Raw genomic sequence first — 24,752 nt, forward strand, 5'->3', positions numbered from 1 at the left:
CTCCCTCCACTCCTTAGCCTGGGAGTGTCATATGACTCTAATGGCTTCAGGAAAGTCTGTCTGCTCTAAGGAGCAGTCAGGAAAGGGGAACACTCACTGTTGCCTTGAGCCGGCAGAACAGGCAGAAGCCTGGCACCAGCCAGAGGGGAGCTTGTCTCCCAGAAAGAGACTTCACACCCTTCTGACAACTTGTCAGACTGCCTTGTAGGAGAGCGAGACAATGACGCTCTGAGCAGGAAGGCTCCTTGACCAGCTGCTGCTTAACTCTGCACCCTTCCTGCTCGCCGCCGCTTAGAGCCAAACCTCCTATCGGAACTTCAGAGATGAGCTGGGGGAGGGTGGGCGGGAGGGGGATTGCACCTTATATTTTCCTGATCCTCTTCCGAATGAGGCCTCACTGGCTAAATCTACATTCTCTGCTTCTCACTGTTTCCTGTGCTGTCTAACTTTTATCTGATGCGTATGGATGCTTTGCCAGCACGTCTGCCTGTGCACCGCATGAATGCAGCCCCTGCAGAAGGCAAAAGAGGATGGGGGGAGGGATAGAGAGCCGTGAGCTGTTGTGTGGTTGCTGGGAATTGAACCCTTGTCCTCTGGAAGAGCAGCCAGTTCTCTCAATCGCTGAGCCATCTCTTCAGCCCTATTACTTGATTCTTCAGGTGACCTTTTGCCAATGGGTGCCAAGCCTACCTTGGCTGCCAGGATCCTGTTGGTGGAAACACTGCCTTGCTGTTGGCTCTCATCAGTATGATCAGACAAGAGTCCCTGAGGGTGTGGGAGTCGAACAAACCCCTCAAACCGATCACACCTGTCACCCTCCTCTACACAAGACACACACACAGGCTCACGCCTCCACAAGGACCAAGTGTCAGGAGGGGGAGAATGACTGCTAGGAGGGCTGGGCTGCCTGCTGAGCAGTGCTCCGTGGTTTCTGCGGCTTTCAGTTTACAGAGAGTGAAAGGAGAAAATGAAGACGTGAAGTGCCCTGGTTTGCTTTCAGTTGCTGTGATAAACACCATCGCTGGGATAATATTCCTGAACACTGTGTCACGGCTGTCTTTGTAGTTCTCAAATGTTGATTTCCATGCAGGCAGAGTTGAGTGGAGACCGGATGTTGGCATTGTCATTTTGTAAAAGAATTATTTATTTTATGTATATAAGTACACTGTGGCTGTCTTCAGACACCAGAGGAGGGCATTGAATCCCATTACAGTTGGTTGTGAGCCACCATGTAGTTGCTGGGAATTGAACTCAGGACCTCTGGAAGAGCAGTCACTGTTCTTAACCGCTGAGCCTTCTCTCCAGCCCAACATTGTTATTTTTATTGGAACATCTCCTGCTTGGGTATTTTGTAAACATCCCTTCCCTCACCTTCTGATTGGTTTAATGGCCTATAGCACAGGAGGAGAGACTAGGCAGAGATAGGCGCTCTGTGAAAGAGTGAGGCTCGGGAAGAGTCACCAGCAAGACTTGGAGGAGGACTAGATAGAGACTGAGAGGTAACACACCACATGGCAGGCCTTAGACTAGAATAAACAGGTTAATAAGTTATAAGAGCTACTTGGGGACAAGTAAGATAAGGCCTGAGTTAATATAAATAAATAAAAGTCTCCGTGTTGTTATTCAAGAGCTGGCGGGCCAAGAAAGTCCCGTTATATACCAGGAGCAAAAGTGACGTAGGGAAGTAAGGTAGCTTTACTTCATTTTACAGCTTGTAATCCACTGCTGAGGGAAGTCAGGGCAGGACTCAAACAGGAGCCCAGAGGCAGGAACTGAACCGGAACAGTACTGTCTACTGCCTTGCTCCTTATGATCTGCTCTGCCTGCTTTCTCTCGTACAACTCAACTCCACCTGCCCACGGGCGGCTCCGACACAGTGGGCTGGACGCCCCCACACCAGTCATCCATCAGTAAAAATGCCCCTAACACACGCTTACAGGCCAGGCCATGGAGACATTTACTCAGCTGAGGCTCTTTCTTCTCAGATGACCCCAGCTTGTCAAGTTGACACTAGAATCAGAACAGGAAGTGGGGACAGGGGAAGGAAGAAGGGGGGACAAAAGGGAAAGGAAGCAAAACTCGGATACTTTTCTTGCCTGCAGTGGCCAGTGCTGTCCCATCCCTCCCTAAGTTCTGGTAGAACCAGGTCTTGCAGAGCAAAGGACACTGAAGCTTCCAGCATGCATGGGACCTCCAGTCACTGCTCCATCTACCTAAATTGTTCCTCCTGACGTGCCCACCCCTCTTTGGATGTACCCAGGTCCCTCCCTCACATAGAGGTCACTGAGCACAGTAACAAGACCAAGCACGGTCCAGCACTGCCCTATAATGCTTTATTTGGTTTGATTTTCTCTAAATGGCAGCCCTTGATCACAGCAAACCCCACTAATTAGTGCTGTTGGCTTCCCTCCTCCAACAAACCCACATGGCCAGGGACACAAGACCTTCCTGGCTGAGAGGGCTTCCTCTTGTCTTGCCTGCTTGTCCACTTCCTCTCTTGTGTCTGGGCTCTCTCACCTCCTGCTGAGGAAGGACGAGGTGTCTGACAGCTGCCATTCATTGCAAGGCATGGGACCTCTTCCCAGGGTCTGCAGTGTTTGGGTACAGTATGGAGGGTGGGCAGGGACTATTCCTCAGAAATGCCAGTACAAGTCTGGCCCAGATTCAAAGAAGCCTTAGGCAAGGGTGCAGAGAAAGAAAGGATAGGGAAGAAGGCCTTTTCCCTGTGTCATTTAGGTCTGCATGGAGGGTTGGGGGAGCTGGAGGAAAGAAAGAGCAAGGTATACAAGGACCTCAATGGTCAAGTGACTCCTCCGACAGCAAGGGGCGGAGCCTCACCACCACCTGAGCACATCTTGTGGAGTTTCAGTGCTCTTACAGCGTTTTCCATCAGGCGGTCTCAAACCAGGCGGAGCCTCTGTGTATGCGTGGGTCATCGCGGGTCATCATGGGTCATTGTGGATTACAGTGGGTTATCATGCCTTTTCAACCTTTGATGAGACCAGAAACTCAACAGCAAGAGAAACAGGAATGGAGAAGGACTGGAAGTGCCTGGGAGAACCCGAGGAAAATCTCGGGCCTTCCCAGAGGTGAATCATGGACAGCAATGGCTCTGGGCAGGCAGTGTGCTCAAAGGAACCTGAGTTCCACTTCAGCTTTCTTCATTCATTCATGAATTCAGTTGTCAGTTTGTACTCAGTGCCTGATGTTGGGCTTCTGTTTAAATCCCAGTTCACTTCTTAAAACTTCAATTTATGGTCTGCGTTACACAGGTAGCTGCGTCCGGGCTAGAGAGATGGCTCCGCGGTTAAGGGCACTGGCTGCTCTTGTAGTTCAATTCCCCACACCAACAACATAGCTGCAACCATCTGTAACTCCAGTTCCAGGAAGTCCAACACTCTCTTCTGGCCTCCACGGGTACTGCATACGTGTGTCATAAAGACAAAAACATAGGCAAAACATATACACACATGAAATAAAATGAAAAAAATAGCAGTTGTGTTGCAGGGCTTTATAAACACTGAATGAAATTATGTGTAGAGGACAGAGCCTGGGACTTTTAAAGTATCAATTTAGGCTGGAGAATGGCTCAGTGGGAAAGTACACTTGCTACCAAGTCCTGTGACCCAAGTTCGATCCCCAGGATGCACAGGTAGAAAAAAATAGAGCCAACTTCTACAACTTGTCCTCTGACCTTCACACATGGACCATAGTGCATACACTACACATGCACACACACACGCATGCATGTGTGTGAGCAATAAATATAACAGTTCTTTAAATCCCTTTCTTCCCTGTATCATCCTCTAGAGCGGTCTCTCTGACCCTTGACAGCACTGTCGAGGTCTCTCTTGAAGCAGTTGATGCAGCAGGAGCTGGAGAACGGAAGCAACACATTGAGAGAGAGGACGGGGCCAAAGGAAACCTAGGAGGCCAGACAGAAATGTCTCGGGGTGGTGAAGTTTGCCGCTAACTACTGTCAGGGGCGTGGGAGAAAGCAAGTTCTCCCACAAGGATGCATTTCCCGACGCGGTTGACGATCTAAGAGGTGGGAGGTGGCGAGGGAGCGAATCTATCTGTATCTTGATCGAAGATCAAAACAACGTCTATTCCTGCAAATTCCCTTAGAAATGTAGCCTCTTGGGGACTAGGAATGGAATGTATCTCTTCTCAAAGCCTGCCAGGCAGCCTGGCTTGGAGCCAACTGGCAGGGTTCCCACAGGAAAGTCATGGAAGAAACAAGAATGGCCCTCATGACACTGCAGCAACGGACAGGAGGAGCTGGCTTGTGGTTCCCGCCCTCACTTCCCCACAGCTCAGGTCCTCTTGAGCTGGGGTAGGGCAGCACATGAGCAGCTGTCCAGCTGGGGTGCATGCCCTAAAACTGTGCTGCCCACCTCTGGGGCTCCTAGGGGCTTACCAAACCCCCAGAGAAGCACAGCGTGTCTGAAACACCAATTTTATTCCAGAAGATTTTCATCAAGGAAGTGTAGAATCCTACTGAAGTAAACATGAATGTTCTGCGAGGCAAGATTTTTAACACCAAGTGTGAGATCTGGATTTGAGGGGCTGCTTTGGGCTGTGCCCCTCGATCAGGGAGCCATTCTCCTTCCCTTTCCGACTGCTTAAATGACTCCTTTTGGAGGTCACTGTTAAGTGAAGATTTTAGGTCATCATGCCCATTCCAAATGAGACTCTGTGTCCGGCCACTCGCTGAATGAATCAGGAGATGGGTAGGAGGCCCTCTGCACAGTTGCAGTGACTGGAGTGGGCCTGGGTGTGGATCTTTCCCAGAGCTAGTGCACTGGTTCCAGTGCTCACCCAGGGCTGGGAACAGCCCTCTACCATGGAGCACTGGGTAGTCAGAGCCTAGACCCTTTGGTCTGACTAAATCTCCAATTCTGTTGTTCATTCCCCCTGCCCCATTGAAGACAGATATGATCTATGTTGCTTTTCCCAAAACCACCAATATCCTGACTAAAACCAGTCCCCCCCCCCCGCCCCTGTCTCTCTACAGATTTAAGACAGATCCTCCATCTACTCAGTATCAGAACACACAAGGTAGACATTTTCTAAGCACCTAACACACACAGAGCCTGTGCTGGCAATTATCTTCCTGGGATGGGAATTGAACCCAGATCTGTGTGTGCCAGGCAGGCCCCCTACCACTGAGCTACATCCTGCCTGACTCAAAATTCCATTTCTTTTCAAGACAATGGCATTGCCTTCCTGGATCCTCGTCTAAAAGGGGTTTTCTTTAGTCACTCAGTCAGTCAGTCAGTCAGTCAGTCAGTCAGTCAGTTAACTGTTGCTTCACTGCAGGTTCCAACAGAGAGACTAGGCAATAGAAGGAATTACAGTTACTTGAGAGTCATTCTTTCTGATCTTTATTGAGCCCTAATGAAGCTAACTCCCCATCCTCAGACCTTTAGATGGACGTGGGGTAACTGTTACTGGTTTTGATGAAACAAGAAAAAGAGACTCGTGTCAGAATCTCGCATGGGTACAGCTAGCCTCCAAAGGCCCACCCTAGTAACTAGCCAGCCAGTCTCTCTCTTGAAGCTCCCACAGCCTCCAAATACAACGCCACTCCCTGGGGACCAAGTGTTCAAAACATAAGCTTATGAGAATGCTTCGCTTTCAGACGGTATGAAAACCCAGTAGCTCACAAGATTAGTGTCATTTATTGTCCCTCCCTGTGCTGGTGAAGCTTTGCCAACTTGACTCAAGCTAGGATCGTCTGAAAAGAGCAAACCTCAACTCCGAAAATGCCTCCATCAGATCGGCCTCTATGTAAGTCTTGGATGATTGATGAGGGAGAGGCCAACTTCTGTGGGTATTGACACCCCTGGACTGGTGCTCCCGGGGTTATGAGGAAGGAAGCCAGTGGGCAGCATTCTCTCCTGGCCTCTGCTTCATTTTCTGCCTCCAGGTCTGTGCCTTTGAGTTCCTGCTCACCTGTAAGACGAAGGTAGAGTGGTGCCTGTCTACTAAGGTTGTGGTAAGACCCTCAGATGTGGTATCTGGGTTAAAGGCTGCTCTACATGCCCACTCTCACCTGCAACAATCTCTGTGCTTGGTACCATCCTACAGACTTCTCTGCCTTGGGGTTCCCTCCGGCCTTAGCTCTTAGCTTCTGTGCAGAGCAAAGATGACTCTCGTGTACGGAATCACTGAATGGCAGGCCGGCTAGGCTTCAGGTCTGCCTTCTTCCTTACTGAGACCTCGTTCTTTGAACAGCCCCATTTCCTAAACCAAATACACACTCTAGAAGGTCCTCCTCTGTGGTTCATCTTGTCATCATCATGCTAATCACATGTAACATGTGGGGAATGTACTGTGAAAGTATTAAGTGACATTCAGTCAAAGAGCAAAGCCACCAGCATATTAGGCAAGGTTTTCTTGAGGGACAGAATACATGCACACATGCACACATGCACACATGCACACACAGATACTCCCACTAAAAGGTTTTTAAAGAATGTGGGGGATTTATTGAATTGACTTACACAATAGATGTCTGGGCTACACTGTGTCTCAGGCAATCTTGAGATGCATAGTGGAGGCTCTGTTGCAAAAAAAATAAGATAAAATAATAAAATAAATGGTGGGGATGGGCACAAAGAGGCTAGAGGTAATTGTGGAAAGCCAGTAAAGCTATGTGCATCCTGGAAAAACAGAACGGAGTAATTCCCCTAGCCTGAAAGCTCAGCAATGCCAATGTGATGCTGAAAGCCTGGAAGCTTTCTGGAGAGTTGCTGCTACCAAGAGGACAAAGAGGCTGGAGTCCGATGTCACTGAGGATCTTATACCACCTCCGTCAACACTGTTACCACCACCATCATCACCCCCACCATCATCACCACCACCATCACCACCACAGTCATCACCATCATCATCACCACTATCATTACCATCATCACCACCACAGTCATCACCTTCATCACCACCAGCCTCACACCACCATCACCACCACCACCACCATCACCACCATCATCACCGTCAACAGCAGCAATAGACCCACCATTGTGAAAAAAATACGAATCCATGCAGATTTTTTTCATCCAGATTTCCGATTAAAGGTATCCCTCACACTGACAGGGGGTCTTCCCCCTAGTACCCCATCACTCTTCAATATGTCAGTTCTCGGGAACTGCTCCCACAGACACATAAGCCTCACAAGTCCTTGTCTGTCAATCCAGTCAAACCGACAACCAAGGCCATCCACCACAGCTGTTCTCTACCTCCCATTGGAACGGCTCATATTTAAGACTCACGCAAGGTGCTGTGTGCTATGAGGAAAGCCTTGCTTAGCTCCTCCTCTTCCAGAGCAGAGGTCACTCTTGCTGAGAGAAGACTAGAATATACCAGACTTTTGACAGAGACCTCAATGTCAACGTGAAGCCTATGAGGAGGTTCACAGCCTGGGCATCCTCATACCCCTCACACCCCTATCTCCAGGGCCCTCTTTGCCAAGGCAGCATCTACCCTCTCTGGGGCACACAGCAGTCACTCAGTCTGTACTTCTTGGTTATATAAGGAACATGGGACTTGAATTGCCAGCTCATGATTAAGGGGAGGAGTTTCAAGTCCCATCTGTTCCTAAAGCTTTTCAGATTCAGAGGTGAAGGAGCTAACATTTTGGCCTAAGGCATCTAGTAGGCTGCAAGGTATATGCCCTACCTGAGAGGCCAGGCATCGTGACCACAGCACTGCCAAGGCAGGCACAAGGCTCGTCTAGGCCAGACTGTCCCAGTTTTGTTGAGGAGTATATGTTGGCCAAAGAGAGTGGGCCAGTTCTTCAGATAACACATATGGAAGTGTTGCATCCTCCAGGGGCCAACATTTTGCCAAAGGGGAGAGGCACCCTGAGTCATGGACAGAGACATTCTCCATGCTCCTGTGACACCGAAAGTACTTCTCTGATATCCTTTATTTCAAAAAGATGAGTCTGGGAAGAGGGGCGGCAGTCATCACCACTGCCTTTCCTCTGGGTCCCTCTGGGGACATGTCACCTAAGCCCCTCAGTCACAGCAGAGACCCTAAGGTACAAGTATGGATCCCCACTGGCCTGGATCACTTTAATGTGGCTGTAGGACCTCCAAGCCTACTGGTTATAGCAATGCAAGATGCTTCTTGGCTGCTGCCCGGGGTCCAGCTCAAGTGTGCTTGAAGCTGGGCATTCTTTTGTCTCTCATGTATGGTACGCATCATCTAGGATGCTCCTACTTCATCTGGGAGACCACCTACTTCCCTAGAAGCTTCCACATGGGGTTACTCCTGTTGATGGGGACTGAACAGCATCCAGAGGCTTCCGTGTCAATCATCTCTAGAACTTGGGATTCCAAAATAAGTTCCATGAAGCGTGCATGGATGCCACCAACTCACTGGCAGCATCCTGGTGCATCTGACATGATACTTAGAGAAATTCCTCCGGAAAAACTGCAGAGCTCCGAAATGTCCTGAAATCACCCTATAGTCAGGAAGAGGACAGTTAGGTTCCTCACACACAAGGGTCTCCATGCCAAAGAATTGCAATGTTCTTGGGTTCCCAAGCAAGTAATGGTGAACTTGGACTGACACCGGCCAAGGAGGACAACATCCTCCTGAGGGCAGTCTTAGATGCTTCTCGTATGGCCCTAGCTTAGACACTTGTTGCATAAAGACCTTCAGGAAATTCCCTCACTCTGCAAACACTAAGACTTCACATCCTCCCACACTGAAACCAGGAGCAAAGAACTTAACTCCTCATGACCTCACAAGGTGCTGTGAGCCTCTGGGAATGGAGTTTCTAAGTGGCAGCCAGTGAGCCACAAAGATGATAGGGTATCTGTCTGATCTTCTGGCAGCCAGGCAGGCTCAGCTCCAACAGGTCCTAGCTAGCCCACAGCTCAGTAGGTGGTTTTGCTGAGGTCAGAGAGCGTGCAGATGTTCTCATGACCCATGCCTATCACTTGCTCACCTTGGCCAGGGAGGAGCAGCAGGGGGACCTGGCCAGGCATCCATTGCTCTCCTCCCTGGGGCCTACCGCCATACCTTACAAGCAACTCTGCCATACCAACAGTGTGGTGGGAGCACAAGGAAGCTCAGGGCATCTCAGTGACCCCTGGTGTCTCCGCCCAAGGCCCTCTCTATCATCTTAGCAGACTGGCAGAACGATTTCTGGAACCCTCAGTGCATCTCCTAGGGTTTAGAACTTAGACTTAGGTCTTGCTCCTCTTGCAGATGAAGGAACACAAGTCTTTCCACAGCTCAGATCATAATGGCCTCTTCCTTCTGGGAAGAGCAGACTGTCTGAAGGCTCTTAATGAGCCCTCAGTGCCAAACGGATAGGGAAAACATCTCTCCTGGAAACTTTTGGGGCACTATTGTTTGTACCAGTGAAACTGAGACTTTCCATTGAAATATCAGACTAGTTAAATTCCCTCCATGGCGTCAGGAGACTTCGGGGATAGGCCAGAAGGCCTGGATTGTGTTAGCATGGCCGTCTTCTACTGACCTCTTTAAGTCTAGTCAAAAATCTCTCTTGCGTAGACTTTTGGTCTTTCCTCCATGGCTGGGCTGTCTGGGATCAAAGGCTAGGTCATTAACGTAGGTCCCTTGGGGAGTAGAGACAAGGGTTTGAAGCCGACATCTCTTTACTGATGAGATCTGAGTCACAAGTAACTTCATCCCTCCTAGACGGGTTGGTCCAACATCAGAAGCAATCAGTTGTGCCTGTGGCTTGTGGTTTAACCTGACCTTTTCTGGGGAGGGAGGAAATGACAGTGGGCCCCTGCACCCCTGGAAAATCTAATTGGCTTGAAGGATGTGAGTTTTCCTGGCCCAGTCAGTAGTGGCTACTCCACCCAGGACTGACTACTGAAGACACTCGTGGGTAGCCCAAAACTCAGTTCTGAATCACTGAATGTCTATCAAGTCCCTTGTACAGCCAGCTAAGGGAAGGGGACACTGAGTGAATGTTATGGCCGTCTTTTTAGTTTGCAGAACTGGACTGTGTTGACTCAACACCTTCAAGATAACACTTGTGCCTACCATGGACTCCTCATATGTGAAGTCTCTCTCCATTCCAGGGGACATCTGTATGCTGTATTTGGCTTCCCATGTAGAAGGCAAGCTCTGAGGTCCTACATCTCAGAACCAGAACAAGAGAGTGTCAGTTAAAGTAGAGGTTAGAGCCTCCTCTTGGAGCCTAAACAAGGCACCTTTAATAGTGCATGCTCCTAGGGAATTCTGCCTCACAATCATCTCCGGGCTTCCTACAGGCCACCTAGGTGATGGGGGAATGAAGACCACGGGCAAAGCTCACTGCTCAGATGCTTCTTTAACAGAGCTCGTGTGGGAAGGATTCCTGTTGATGTTTGGTCCCTCACTGATCTGCTGGGATGCTGGGATTTTACGAAATAAACATTTGTAGTTCATAGGTTGAGTTTACAGAGCTATCTGGGCCCATCTAAGAAGTGTCAACTGGCTGGGCATTTTGGCAACACCTTTAATCCCAGCACTTGGGAGGCAGAGGCAGGTGGATCTTTGAGTTCGAGGCCAGCTTGGTTTACAAAGTGAGTTCCAGAAGAGCCAGGGCTTCCAGAGAGAAACCCTGTCTCAAAAAAGAAGGGGAGGAGGTAAGTGTCAACTAAGTCCAGTCAGAAAGACCAATGTCCACTGCTGAGAAGTTCTCATTGATTAGAAAATTGTTCATTTTTCTCCTCACATTGAAGCCATTCCATCTTCTTGTCTTTGTCTATGTGTGCATGTCTGTGTGTGAGCTGTGCATGTGTGTGTAGTGCCCACAGAGGCTAAAAGGAGGTATTAGGTCTCCTGGAACTGATGTTACAGCAGTGAGCTGCCAGTGGGTGCTGGGAACTGAACTGAGATCCTCTGCAAGAGGTTAACAGTGCTGTTAACCTCTGAACTATCCTTCCAACTCCTGATGGCATTCTGTCTTACCGACAAGATCAGACATGTTTTTATTGGGAACACGCATTACACCGAAGCCTTCTGTGTCCTCATCACTTAGGACCACGTCTGACCCAGTAAGGATGTTCCTCCTTACTAAGTGTAAATAAAGTACATAGGAACCCATCCCTCAGCATCCCTTATCCCTACACACCCTGGAGCCCATCCCTCAGCATCCCTTATCCATATACACCCTGGAACCCGTCCCTCAGCATCCCTTATCCATATACACCCTGGAGCCCATCCCTCAGCATCCCTTATCCATATACACCCTGGAACCCGTCCCTCAGCATCCCTTATCCATATACACCCTGGAACCCATCCCTCAGCATCCCTTATCCCTACACACCCTGGAGCCCATCCCTCAGCATCCCTTATCCATATACACCCTGGAAGCCATCCCTCAGTATCCCCTTATCCCTACACACCCTGGAACCCATCCCTCAGCATCCCTTATCCCTACACACCCTGGAGCCCATCCCTCAGCATCCCTTATCCATATACACCCTGGAGCCCATCCCTCAGCATCCCTTATCCCTACACACCCTGGAGCCCATCCCTCAGTATCCCCTTATCCCTACACACCCTGGAACCCACCCCTCAGCATCCCTTATCCCTACACACCCTGGAACCCATCCTTCAGTATCCCTTATCCCTACACACCCTGGAGCCCATCCCTCAGCATCCCTTATCCATATACACCCTGGAATCCACCCCTCAGCATCCCTTATCCCTACACACCCTGGAGCCCATCCCTCAGCATCCCTTATCCATATACACCCTGGAACCCATCCCTCAGCATCCCTTATCCATATACACCCTGGAACCCATCCTTCAGTATCCCCTTATCCATATACACCCTGGCTTCAGCACAGCGACAACAGAATGCCTGTCACCCCTCTACCCTGCTGACCTGCTGGTCTAGAGCTATAGAAGAGTGTGTGCTTTGAAGTCAGTAGACTGACTTGATAACCTTATTCTCTGTTCCTCTTCCCTGTCAGTCACCCTGCATCAGGAGTCCTGTTTCCAGGGCCAAATGGTACAATGGTCATTAAAGGAGATGACCAATGTAAAACAGACTCTTTTTTTTTTAAGATTTATTTATTTATTCATTTATTATAGTTAAGTACACTGTAGCTGTCTTCAGATACACCAGAAGAGGGCATCAGATCTCTTTACAGATGGTTGTGAGCCACCATGTGGTTGCTGGGAATTGAACTCAGGACCTCTGGAAGAGCAGTCGGTGCTCTTAACCACTGAGCCATCTCTCCAGCCCAACAGACTCGTTTAAAAAGAAAAGATTTATTTATATGACCACCTGTTGCTGTCTTCACACACACCAGAAGAGGGCATCGGACCCCATTACAGATGCTTGTGAGCCACCATGTGGTTGCCGGGAATTGAACTCAGGACCTCTGGAAGAGCAGGCATGCACTCTCAACTTCGGAGCCAACCCTTTAGAGTAGGGGGACACTCCCCTTCCAGGCAGCCTTGCTCTAACTCAGCAACCGCTCGACTGGAAGCCCTTCTAAACTTTCCAAACTCAGACCCGCTGAGAGTTTCCCATTTTGTATTTCTTTAAATTAAAGGGTGTTTCTTGAGTGTGGCTATGAGCCAGGAATTTGAGGAAAGAGCATTTAGACCCTGGCTCATCTAACTAGACTCAGCGTAAGCCACAGTCTCGTGGTTCTCAGGGGTTTCCCCTAGTCTCTCAATTCCGAGTTCAGTTTCAGACCCAGCGGCCTGTCTGCCTCTTCACTGGAATGTCTAAGTGGCATCTAACTTTGCATATCCGAAGTGTAACTTAGATTTCTCAGCCTTCCGCCTCTTTCCACGTTGTGCAATGGTGCTTCTGTCCACCCAAGGGCTGAATTAAAATTCATATTTGACTTTCTCTAACTCAGCAGGTAAGAGCACTGGCTACTATTCTGGAAGACCCCGATTCAATTCCCAGCACCCACATAGCAGCTCACAATCATCTCTGACTCCAGCTCCAGGAGATCTGACGCCCTCTTCTGGTGCATATGGGCACTGCCTGCATGTGGCACGGAGACAAAACACTCCTCATACACATAAAATAAAACCTTGTCAGAAGGTAAATCAAATCCTAGTGAGTCTCCTTCCTAAAACACAGTTTTAAATATTTAGGCTAAAATCTCTTCTGTTCTCTTAAAAGCTCCTCACTATCCAGAGCCAGCCAGTCCCTCTAGCTTCATCTTCCTGGCTTAGGTATTCCACATCAGTATAACAGTAATAATTAGAGTCCCTGATTTTCCATGTGTTCCCATGGCAGAAAGGTCTCAGTGGTCGCCATCAGCCGGGGGCAGAGCAAGACCACCAGCCATCATGCTCCCCCACACACTAGTCTAACATCTGGCTACAAGGGGTGCTTGAGCAAGAAAGATAAGTACAGGCTCCCTAGGGACCAGGATTGCTGAGAGAGTTAAAAGGTTCTTTCTCCAACCTTGGCCCTCCCTCTCTGTGCCTGCTTTAGGGGTTTAATGAGAAATCCAGGCACTGCACAAGAGACTGCAGAAATAACTTCTGGGGCATCGCTAACTCATTCGGCAGCAAGACCTCAGGCTGCCAATGCTTCAGGGAAGATAACCCAGTGGAAAGAAGGTGGTTTTTACAGCCCCGGTCAGACGGAATTTTGCAGAGCTGAGTGTGAGCTCCTCCCCTTACAGGACTGAAAAAGCCAGCTTAGGCTTCTCAGCCCCTCTTCAAGATATTTGATTAGGAATTCGGGGGCGGGCCCTGGCCTGGCACAGACTTGCACACTCTCCGTAGGCACTCACTCCTCTCTTTCCTCTCCCACATTCTCCAACCCAAGGAGGCCAAACAGAAGGACGTGGTCACTCTGAACGGTTCAACCCAAGGTAAGTGTGGTCCTTTTTCTTTAGGTTTGGTCCCTTGCAGTTCTACAAAGAGAAACAAAGGGTGGGAGGACAAGGTGGGGAGAAGAGTGGGCAGAGATGAGTTTCCTCCCACCTGGTCCATGCCTCCCAGGGATGCTGAAGAGAGGCAGCAGCAGCAGGCACGGGCTCCGGCATGTTACCTGTCTCCTATAGCTACCTGCAGGTCTTGGGGGCCTCTATTTCACTGACATGAAAACGTGAAGAAAATTGCAAAGCCTCTCTGTTGCTACCCATGAGTCCCAACATGTTGGGACTCCAGGTCTTTGGGAGAATCATCTCTGAATGTCCCAGAAATCTCTTAGAGAGGGGCATAGTGCCTAAATGTTAGAAGGCAAGCTTTGTGTAATTTGTGTGTTATTGGGGTAAAAGGGAGAGACTAAAGAATTGATCCAAGGAGTCATGGATGGAGTGGTGGACCACTCAGACCAGTAGATGGTTTTTAGTTTGACCTCAGCTCTGATAGGAGAGAGTTTCCTCAGAGTGAAGAGACAAAATAGTACATTCGTAGCTCCTGAGTCAGGGTCTCCATGTCTGAGAGAACCACTCCTGGAACCCTCACACTGAAGAGAGGGTCTCCAGTGCAACAAGAAACAATGTAAGGGTGTGCGACCCTGAATCTACATTCTAGATCGGGTGAGGTAAGGACAGGCCTGCATTCCTACTAAGCCTTCCCGGCAGCCATACCTCTGAGGGGAGGCCACTGTGGCTGGGCATGAAGCCTCACAGAAAGCTGAGCTTTGAAGAGGAAGGTAAGTCCCCTTCTGCCAAAGTGCCTTGTCTGGAAGTGGGAGAAATGGACAGAGGCTTAGTGTGCCAGCCCTCTCTAAACAGCCACCTTGGTCGGTCCTGCAGCAGGCCAGGACTGAGCATGGAAAAATGCTCTCTTGGCAATGGGCCGCTCCATCCGTCTTCTCTCCTGGCCCAAGTCAGGGACCAGCCAGTGGGCAGTTGAGTCTGCTCCTCAGAAACACTGCATCTCTTTGTTCAGGGACTGTGGCTGCCCAGGGATGAGCCAGGGTTCCCATCCTGAGCCATCCAGGGAATGGTGGCATGAAAAGTCATAAGGGAACTGTGTTCAGGGAACAGAGGGGCCTGACAGGGATGCTTCCCCAAAATGGGGTAGTTGGACTATCATAGTCAGGGCTCCTCTCATCAGTTCATGGGACTGTCCTGTCCACAGCTGCCAACCCCAGCACAGCCTGATGGAGAGAGCACCAGGAAGAGTTCTAAGTATTGTGTTTTAAGAGTTGTGTCCTGGGAGGGCCCCCTGCTCACAGGGATGATACAACACCCCTGGCTCCCCACCATCTATATCTGCAGATTCCCTCCTGGAAGCCCCGGCATGCCTTGCTTGTCTTGCTAGCAAGCTCGAATGCAGCAGACTCTTCAACAGAGTAGGTGCTAACTGAGCCTGGAAAGACAGGTGACATCACTTGAAGGAGGTAGCTTAGAAGAGAAGGGGTGCACCTCATGTGGCACATGCCTTTAACTCTAGCACTCAGGAGGCAGAGAATGGTGGATCTCTGGGAGTTTGAGGCCAGCCTGGTTTATATAGTGTGTTCCAGGACAGCCAAGGCTGTGTAGGGAGACCCTTGTCTCAAAAAAGGGGTCCAAATCCCCCTCCTTCTCTACCATTCCTACTGCAGTTCTCAGTGTCCCTAATTCATTTCCACTGCCCCTCACATGGCTCTTGCGATCCCCATGGTGAGTGAGAGGAGTGTGAAGTCCTTCTGTCTTCAGGCCCACAGAAGAGAGAAGCAGACCAGGCCAGACACAGTTCGGTCAGCCCAGAAGACAATCATTAGAGCCATACTGGGATTCCAGTCTGGAAAGACTGAAGTCTGGCTACACACTTACCCACAAGCTGCTAACCAGTGCGTTTTTCTCGCCCAGAAGACTCACGGGCGATGGCACTTTGGAGAATATCCCAGACCCTGTGGTGGCCACAGGAGAGCCACACCCTCCCACACACTCAGGACCACAAACCCCCCAGGCTACCCACAAGACCCTCAGGATCTTCAGGAAGTAGCTAACTATTTCCCTTTGAAGTCTCAGTCCTTCCTGGAGGCTCCCTGGGCATGGGAAGAACCGGGAGACTCTTGCCCTTGGATTCTCAGAAAAAAATTCCTCAAAGTATCCCAGCATATACAGGAAGGTATATAATTGGGGGTGGGGGAGAGAGAAACAGAGAGACTCTGCGAGGTTCTCATCTTCAACAACAAAACCTCTGGGTGCTGGAGGATGACAAGAACCTGCCCTTCCCAAAACTGTAGCCCACACCTCTCAGGTTCTTCTCTAATCTTGGGCTCTTTTTATTGCTTCAAGACCAGAAGCTAAAACACTGACCTTCCCTGGACACCCAGGCCCAGCTCCCCAGGTATACAGAACCAGTAGGAGGGGGCACCTGGGGTGCTGGGGGTGGGGGAGTGCAGCTCCTACCCTCCAGTGTGTGACTTGAGTCACAGTCTGCATGGCTCAGAGCCTATGGCCACTGTGAGCCACCCAACTGCCCTCTTCTACTTTCACTCATGCCCCCCCTGCTCTGTTGTCTCCCTTTCTGCAGGGACAACATGCAGTGGGCCTCCATCCTGCTGCTGGCCGGGCTCTGCTCGCTTTCCCAGGGCCAGTATGAAGAAGACTCTCACTGGTGGCTCCAATACCTCCGAAACCAGCAGTCCACCTACTACGACCCCTACGACACTTACCCCTACGAGACCTCCGACCCTTACCCCTATGAAGTAGAGGAGGGCCCAGCCTATGCCTATGGTGCCCCACCTCCACCAGAGCCCCGTGATTGTCCCCAAGAATGCGACTGTCCCCCCAACTTCCCCACAGCCATGTACTGTGACAACCGCAACCTCAAGTACCTGCCCTTTGTGCCCTCCCGCATGAAGTACGTCTACTTCCAGAACAACCAGATCGCTGCCATCCAGGAAGGTGTCTTTGACAATGCCACCGGCCTCCTCTGGATTGCTCTGCATGGCAACCAGATTACCAGTGACAAGATAGGCAGGAAGGTCTTCTCCAAGCTGAGGCACTTGGAGAGGCTGTACCTGGACCACAACAACCTGACCCGGATGCCCGGACCACTGCCTCGGTCCCTGAGAGAGCTCCACCTGGACCACAACCAGATCTCTCGGGTCCCCAACAACGCTCTGGAGGGCCTGGAGAACCTCACAGCATTATATCTCCATCACAATGAGATCCAAGAAGTGGGAAGTTCCATGAGGGGCCTCCGGTCCCTGATCCTACTAGACCTGAGTTATAACCACCTTCGAAGGGTTCCCGACGGTCTGCCCTCAGCCCTGGAGCAGCTGTACCTAGAACACAACAACGTCTACACCGTCCCTGACAGCTACTTCCGGGGCTCACCCAAGCTGCTGTATGTCCGGCTGTCTCACAACAGTCTCACTAACAATGGCCTTGCTACCAACACCTTCAATTCCAGCAGCCTTCTGGAGCTAGACTTGTCCTACAACCAGCTGCAGAAGATCCCTCCTGTCAACACCAACCTGGAGAATCTTTACCTCCAAGGCAACAGGATCAATGGTGAGATCTGGGGGAGGGAGGGGGCTCCTTGGATGCTGATGGGAACACCAAAAAAATAAGCTTAGGGAACCAAACGAACGAACGATCACGTACGCTGACCACCAAAGCCCTGTAGTCAGCTTGGTGCACACTGGTCCTCCCGAGAGGTAAGAGAGCTGACTACAAAGTTGGTTGGCGCCAAGGACCACATCCTAGGAGAAGCAAGATTTGGACTAAGGCTTTCAAGGTGAGCACATGGTCTGGGGAAAGGCGGGATGAAGACAATTAGCATGGGGAATTGGTGGAAAGAACTGTCCACTTAACAAGTCACAGATAGGGGACAGCTGAGGATGCAATGGTTTAGGAGCACGGAGAAAAAGTTTAAAGAAATTTTAGAGCAGCAGTTCTCAACCTGTGGGTCGCGACCCCTAGGGTGTTGAATGACCCTTTCACAAGAGTCGCGTATCAGATATCCTGCACATCTGATTATGGTTCATAACAGTAGCAGGATCACAGTTATGAAGTGATAATGAGAATAATTGTATGGTTGGGGAGTCACCACGGCATGAGGAGCTGTATTAAAGGGTCACAGCGTTAGGAAGGTTGGGAAGGATTGTTCCAGGGGATATTCACGGAGGAGACTTGATGTTATCTTCTGGGACCCTTAGGGAGCGGTTAGACTGGTAATACCAAGGCCACTGAGCATCCTTACAGCCACCTGAGGATGCAGACTGTCACACACGCACACACGCACGCACGCACGCACGCACGCACACACGCACACATACATTCATACACATACACTCACACACACACACTCATACACACATTTATACACACATACACACACTCATACACACATTCATACACATACACTCACACACACACACACACACACACACGCACGCACACCTGTGACTCCTGCCTGCACAGCTAGTCCCCTGACTTGATGTTTGTTTTTTAAACTTACCAGTTGATGAAGGAAAATGGGCAGCCTCCCAGAACTGAATGTGGGACTTCTTGGCAGTTCTCCCTGGAGTCCAAGGAGCCCCTGGAGGCAGGGCAAAGATCCTCCCTGAGGCAACCTCCCAGAAGCCTTGGGGAGAGCACAGGACTGGGTGTTTTATAAGAATTTCCCTGCACAGGCAGGACTACCTCTCTGAGACTGAGATAAAAAATGAATTTCTGATTGCCTAGTGGCCTTTCAGCCTCTTTCTGTTAGGTTCTCATGCTCAAAGTATGCTTGCATTACCCCAGTGGCTTTTGATGTCTTGCTCTCAGCTCGAAAGCACCGGGCCAGCATTTAGCCTCCTTCCCCCTGTGGCTCAGTCCTCTGCTCTGGGGAAGGGAGGCCTGGAATGGCCAGGCACGGGCTTTGAAGTTCTTTCAGCCTGCTGAGAAGGAATGAGCCAAGGAACAGCAGTTGAGTCCCTGTCCTGGCCTCTCCTGCTCCCTCTCTCTTCTCAGGAGGCAGATCAGTCATTTAACAAGATGTTAGCAGCCAGACAGCCTTCCTCAGGGGGATTAGGGAGGTCGCAATGGGGCTCTGAAGTCAAAAGCTATCTGTCTGGTCCTTTCATTTGAACGGCAAGGCAATGTACGGACAGCCGAGGCTGGCTTAGAGGGGAGGAGTCCTGTAAGTCCCAAGGTGACAGTGGGAGTCATTTACTCTACCTTAAAGATATCACACACCAAAAGAAAAAAAAAAGATATCACACAACGCCTGAGCTTGGCGTTTTCTCACAGCTTTACGTCCCACCCTGCAGTCACCTGCCACCTACTCTGAATCCAGAAGAGCTATCCTGTCAGAAATGTCACACTGTATGCTGTACCTCATCCAAGTGTAACTCTGAGCATGTGGCAGGAAGGCAGTCTGGAAAGAGAGCATGAGCCAATGCCTGACTCTCCAATCAGAGAGAGGCGGCAAGGATAGACTTTGTCACAGCGTAAAGTCACCCTTCTGTCTTTAGGCAGAAACATCCCGTCAGATAAAAGGCAATCCCTCTCCCAAAAGCTGATTGGAAAGTAAATTATTCAATGAGTTGTCCCGAGGCCCTGCAAGAAAGCTCTCTGTTCAAACCCCTGGAAATGTCAGCACCTACCCCAAATCCCTGCGTGCCAGGTTTGGACCTAATTCCTTCCTTCCTGGTTATCCATCGCCAAGTCTCTCTCCCAGCTTCTCTTTAACAAGCAAAGCCCCCCCCCCCCGTCCATGCCTTATCGTTCTCACATTAGCAAGGGCATGATCCAGAGGGCCCTGTGCACAGTTTCCCAGTCAATCACTGGTAACACAGTGTCAGCTTGCCTTCTTGATGCCTTTTTAGAGTGGTGACCATGTTGGGGTGAAGGTGTGGTAAGGGAGACCCAATAGAACAGGAGCTCCAGGCCTTCTGGAGACTAGACAACACACACACACACACACACACACACACACACACACACACACACACACACACACCCCTCTCCCTCCAATGCCTCCCTCAGTTTTTCCAACCTGGCAGGAGGGGGATGGTGGAGCAGACAGAGCCATGGAATGTTATTTGGAAGCCGTGGGAGATCCAGTGGAGTGGGGCAGGATTGGAATTTGGAAAGACTCATGTCAGTATTTAATCGGGGCTGGAAAAATGTCTACCAGGGCCTCCTGACAGAAGCCCTGACCTACTGTGGGCTTGAGGAAGGGGTGCTCTTAGAGGCCCCATGAATATCTGAGCTCAGTGCTGTGTCTAGTGGCTCACAAGTATAGCCCACATTTATGTGCCCACAGCTGGGAGCTTGGATGTTAGCACAGTCTGCAGGCTCCATGTCTGGACCTCGAGCTCAGTCCAAATAGGATGAAGCTCAACCACTTCATGTCCCCCCTGTCCCCGTACACAGGTAACAGACCCAGGCCCCGCCTGCACTATACCCACTAAATCTATTCCCAAGAACCAGAAGGAAAACACCAAAAACCATTGCAGATCTTCTGCTCCTCCTCAAAGTGTGCTTCATAGTTCCACTCTTCCGGGGACCTATTTCTTCTCCGGGTCTGAATTCTGCATGCAGTGCAATGTGGTTTGTTACAGCACACCAACCGTGTGTCAGTTCTCAATGGAAGCTACAAACAACCGTTGGTGTCAGTTCAAAACCACGTTCCTCTTCAGCCTCAGCCTTCTGCACCATCTTTCTTGGGAACCTTCATTTTCACACTCCTCACCTCCCCCCAGGGGGAACCCCCATTGTCTCTAAAATGATCAATTCTGATTAGAGTTCCAGACACCTTTGCAAGATAAGGGAAGTCTCCCGTGGGCCAAAGCCAGCCCCGCTCTGCACCCACCTCGCAGCTACCAGCATCTGCAATGAATGAAGCTGCCAGCAGCTGTGAAGGAAGGTCACACCACACCCCTGCCCCACCTCCAACCCATCCCCACCCTGACCTCATTCTGAACCATTTCACAGAAAATGACAAGAGTGGCCTTCTGGGGAGCCTAGTGCAAGGAAAGCAGCCCTGATGCTTCATGGCTTCCAGTGAGGACTTCGCTGTCTCCTTTAAAGTTTGATTATCCTCCTTTCAGGTTACTCACAGTACACTGCGGTCTCATCCGAGAGGACATCAGAGACAGCTGTGGGAATCTCTGTGTTGAGACAGACCCAGAACTAGGATATATGTTTTGTGGCTTAGGGGGACTCCTCTAGAAAAGAGTCCCCAGAGATTTCTGAGAGTAAAGAGAGCCCATTGCCTAAGGGGATGGCTCTGTCCCCATCCCCAGCCACCAGTCCAAAGTTCAGATCCTCAGAACCTACTAGGTCTTGTGGGAAGGACACCTAAGGACACTCAGGGCCCTTGAAGTGGGTGGGGAGTCATGGGGGCAGGGCTGCAGAAACTGGAACATTCTCCTAGTGGTGGTGACAGCTTACTTGTAATTCTAACATCAAAAGACAGATGATCCCTAAAGCAAGACAGCTACTTACCAAGAGTAGAGACACCGGCAAGGTCTGGGTTTGATCGAATGACCTTCCCTCAGGGAGGGTAAGCAGTTGATGAGGGTCCCTGACATAAGCCCTGGGCCTCCCACACGTGTGTGCACACACACAAACATAACACACAAATGTGAGCACTACACACACACACACACACACACACACACACACACACACACACACGAAAACTGAAAAGGAAAAAACTAGGAAGAGGCAGACCTATAAGGTACATGCTGTGACAACCCACACACTCAGGAGGTGACACAGGAGAATCTGGAGTCTGAGGGCTATGCTTAGCTACTAGTAAGTTTGAGAGAGGTCTGGACTATATGAGACCCTGTCTCCCAAAGTAAAAACGGTCTATGTAATTGTACAAGGAGGCAGGGGATTTTTTTTTTTTTTGATACAGGGTCTCTGTGTAGCCCTGGCTGTCCTGGAATTCACTGTGTAGTTCAGGTTGGCCTCGAACTCACAGAGATCTGCTTGCCTCTGCCTGCCTAGTGCTGGGATAAAAGGTTTGTGCCAGACGCCTGCCTGTTTATTTGATTTTTGGCATTTCCAGCTTGCCCTCTCCTTCCAGCCCCCTGAAGCTCTGGCACCCAGACATTTGTCTCTAAGGCCAGCATTTCTCTCCTTCACTTCCTACTACTTCCTGTACCTGCAAAATGACAGGAAATGTTCAAGAATGGTGTGCCGTTCCTGGAGCGGCCTTCTTTTAGTGGGCCAGCATGGGGCAAAGCCGTTTTTTCCAGAAACAGCCAAGCCTTTGGGGACTCTGTGAGCTCCACCTACCCTCTGCTTCCCCCTGCTGCCTACAGACAGGAAAAAACAAGGTCTAGTGGGAAGGACACCCAGGACCTGGGAGAGAGTGGGGGAGTAGGAGGTTGAACTGGGGAAGCTCACACAGGACAGGCTCTGTTCCCGGCACAGCCCCCAACAGTGCTAATCCGTCTGACGCCAATTCTAGAATACTGTAGCCCCCCGTCTCAACTCTTCTGCCCCACACCCCCACTCCAGTCTTTATTCTTTATTTCAGCAGATTCAAAGAGGCCCTCTGTGGCTCATTTTGTATCTGCTTCCTAAGCCGGGCTTCTTCCACCCTTCTTGTCCCACCAGAGTTCTCCATCAGCAGTTTCTGCACGGTGGTGGACGTCATGAACTTCTCCAAGCTGCAGGTGCTACGCCTGGATGGGAACGAGATCAAGCGCAGCGCTATGCCGGTGGACGCCCCACTCTGCCTGCGCCTTGCCAGCCTCATCGAGATCTGAGGGGCTTCGCCTTGGGCTCGGGGCTCCGCCTTGGACTCCAGGCTCCGCCTTGGGGTCGGAGATCGGGGCTCAGGGCTCCGAGCTCCGGGCACTGGACTCCGGGCTCCAGGCATCGGGTACCGGGCACCGGGGTCCCGGCATATGCCCTGCCACCTGCTACACTCAGCTTGAAGGTCTGGTTTGGCTTTTGCTGGATGGTCTGGGACAAGCACGTGACAGAAGTCCACAGGATCTTATTCAGTCTCCTTCCGATAGGCAAAGTTAGGTGGGATCAGGGGCCAGGCCAGTTTCTGCAGGGGATGAAAGTGGTGGTAAAAGAAATGGCCGCAGAGTCTAGCCCCCAAATCTTACTATCCCTCAACCCTTCCCCATGACCTAGTCTGGCAGACCATCCCCTTGCTTGGATAATAGCATATAACCAGACAATCTGACTTCAGCTGTGCTCACTCAATGGCTTGGCCAGTTGCTTCTGCAGTCGCTCTGGGCTCCTACTCCTTGCTCCTCAAAACATCAAAACGTACTTCCTGCCCAGCCACTTCCTCTAGGCCCAGCTCATCCCCTCTGCCCTCTTTCATTGAGGCCTCTTCTAAGGTCTTAGACAATCAGGAGACACCCACACCCCAAGGTTGGTGGGGAGCTGTCCAACAACCTGTGGAGGAAGACCACACATTATTATCTGAGGTTAAAAGGATATCTAAAACCATCACACACACACACACACACACACACACACACACACACACACACACACACAACGTCACCTGTTTAAAGTCAGCGTATTGAACAGTATAATGGTGACTGATAGTCATGACTTAATTACAAGGGGATAACCAGCCCTATAATGGAGGATCCATCAGAGGAGAGAAGGGTCAAATGCTCATTTTTAGGATCCACAATAAGATGGGGAAGAGTCACACCTCAGAATGGCAGGACTGAAGGGGCAGCCCCCCTTCCAGCTTCACCTGACCAACATGATCTGTGCCCCTTCTTGGGCTTTTAGTATCAAAGGGGCCAGTGTGGTTTCCAAACCATGAGAAAGAGCCTCTGCCCATCCTTGGATCCAGGTATGGAGGTTTGTTACACAGAGGCAGAGGCAGACTGTGCCAGCCGTGGACCCACCCACTAACCCAGACAAGGGTGTGATCTCCATAACTGGTTTGTCCCTAAAGCTAGAGTTTAAGGTACCAGCTCTTCTGGAGATGGTCACTGGGGTACAGGAAGCCCTAGCCAGGCCCAAGGCTTACCTACACTAGACATAGTTTCCTCTGCTTCCACACTGTGGGACCACACCTTATACTGATGGTGCCTGTGATGTGTAGCTTGTCTGAGAGCAACCCTGTCTTCTCCTTTTTAAAGGTGATGTTGCCTAGGTACAGCCATCGGGTTCTCTAGACTCACTGGGAAAGAGCCACGGGTAGCCAGTGGCAAGAACCAGTTGTGAGATGTTAGCCTGAGGTAGGTCCCTTCCCAGATGCCTTAGACCCATGACTCTGTGTGCACTTAGGAGCAAGCTTCCCTGAAAAGGACAGGGTGGGGTGGGGTGCTTAGACTGTGCCATGGGTTCCAGATCCTGAAATCCACAAAAGCCAAACCAGCTTGTTTGAACCAGGGAGTGCCACATGTGGAGCAAGGCTGCCCTGCCCAGAGCTCTTGAGAAGCACCTGCATGCAGATACCATCTGGCCTCTATAAAGGGTCCTCAGCAAGAAGCAAGCATGAGTGGTGGCCAACCTGACCAATAAAGTTATTTTATAAGTGCATCTGCAAGAATGGATTCGTTGGTGGCAGCCCTTGGTGTTGCCTTGGGGCATCTAGTCAGTCACACAGACCTTGAACGGTATCAACTCTTTCTTTTATAAGTGCTTTTAAAAAAAAGTAGCCTATTTAAACTCTCAAGTTAGCAAGTGTTGTGTTATGAAAGTTCCTAGTTTTAGTCTCATTATTTACACACTCATTTGTCTCCCAAGAGAAAGAAAAACTGTTTGAGGGTTTTTTGTTTGTTTTATTTCTGTTATTGTCATCGCCCCCCCAACACACACACACACACACACACACACACACACACACACACACACACACACACACACACACACACACACACACACACACACACACACACACACACA

The 24,752-nt window shown here is 50.4% G+C and overlaps 1 protein-coding gene and 1 long non-coding RNA gene across 5 annotated transcripts; one reads left to right on the forward strand and one right to left on the reverse strand.

Annotated features, from left to right (window-relative positions):
* Nucleotides 1-1,130: 1,130 nt before the first annotated feature.
* On the reverse strand, nucleotides 1,131-20,739 carry LOC148001617 (uncharacterized). Of its 3 annotated transcripts, XR_015635935.1 has the most exons (4): nucleotides 18,373-18,742; nucleotides 6,510-6,568; nucleotides 5,756-5,958; nucleotides 1,131-3,420 (listed from the first exon to the last, which is right to left on the reverse strand). It is a non-coding gene; the product is annotated as an uncharacterized LOC148001617 (long non-coding RNA). The 3 variants fall into 3 exon arrangements; XR_015635936.1 differs by lacking the exons at nucleotides 1,131-3,420; nucleotides 18,373-18,742 and adding an exon at nucleotides 20,352-20,739 and having other exon boundaries at nucleotides 5,272-5,958; XR_015635934.1 differs by lacking the exon at nucleotides 1,131-3,420 and having other exon boundaries at nucleotides 5,272-5,958; nucleotides 18,373-18,999.
* Fmod (fibromodulin) lies at nucleotides 13,753-24,386 on the forward strand. Of its 2 annotated transcripts, none has more exons than XM_087581570.1 (3): nucleotides 13,753-13,839; nucleotides 16,438-17,423; nucleotides 22,476-24,386. In XM_087581570.1, exons 2-3 carry the CDS (start codon nucleotides 16,445-16,447, stop codon nucleotides 22,625-22,627), a joined length of 1,131 nt encoding a protein of 376 aa, XP_087437696.1. In that variant the 5' UTR covers nucleotides 13,753-13,839; nucleotides 16,438-16,444; the 3' UTR covers nucleotides 22,628-24,386.
* Nucleotides 24,387-24,752: the final 366 nt, after the last annotated feature.

This window comes from Rattus norvegicus, chromosome 13 (assembly GCF_021556685.1).
Source record: "Rattus norvegicus strain SHRSP/BbbUtx chromosome 13, alternate assembly SHRSP_T2T, whole genome shotgun sequence".
Classification (NCBI taxonomy): domain Eukaryota; kingdom Metazoa; phylum Chordata; class Mammalia; order Rodentia; family Muridae; genus Rattus; species Rattus norvegicus.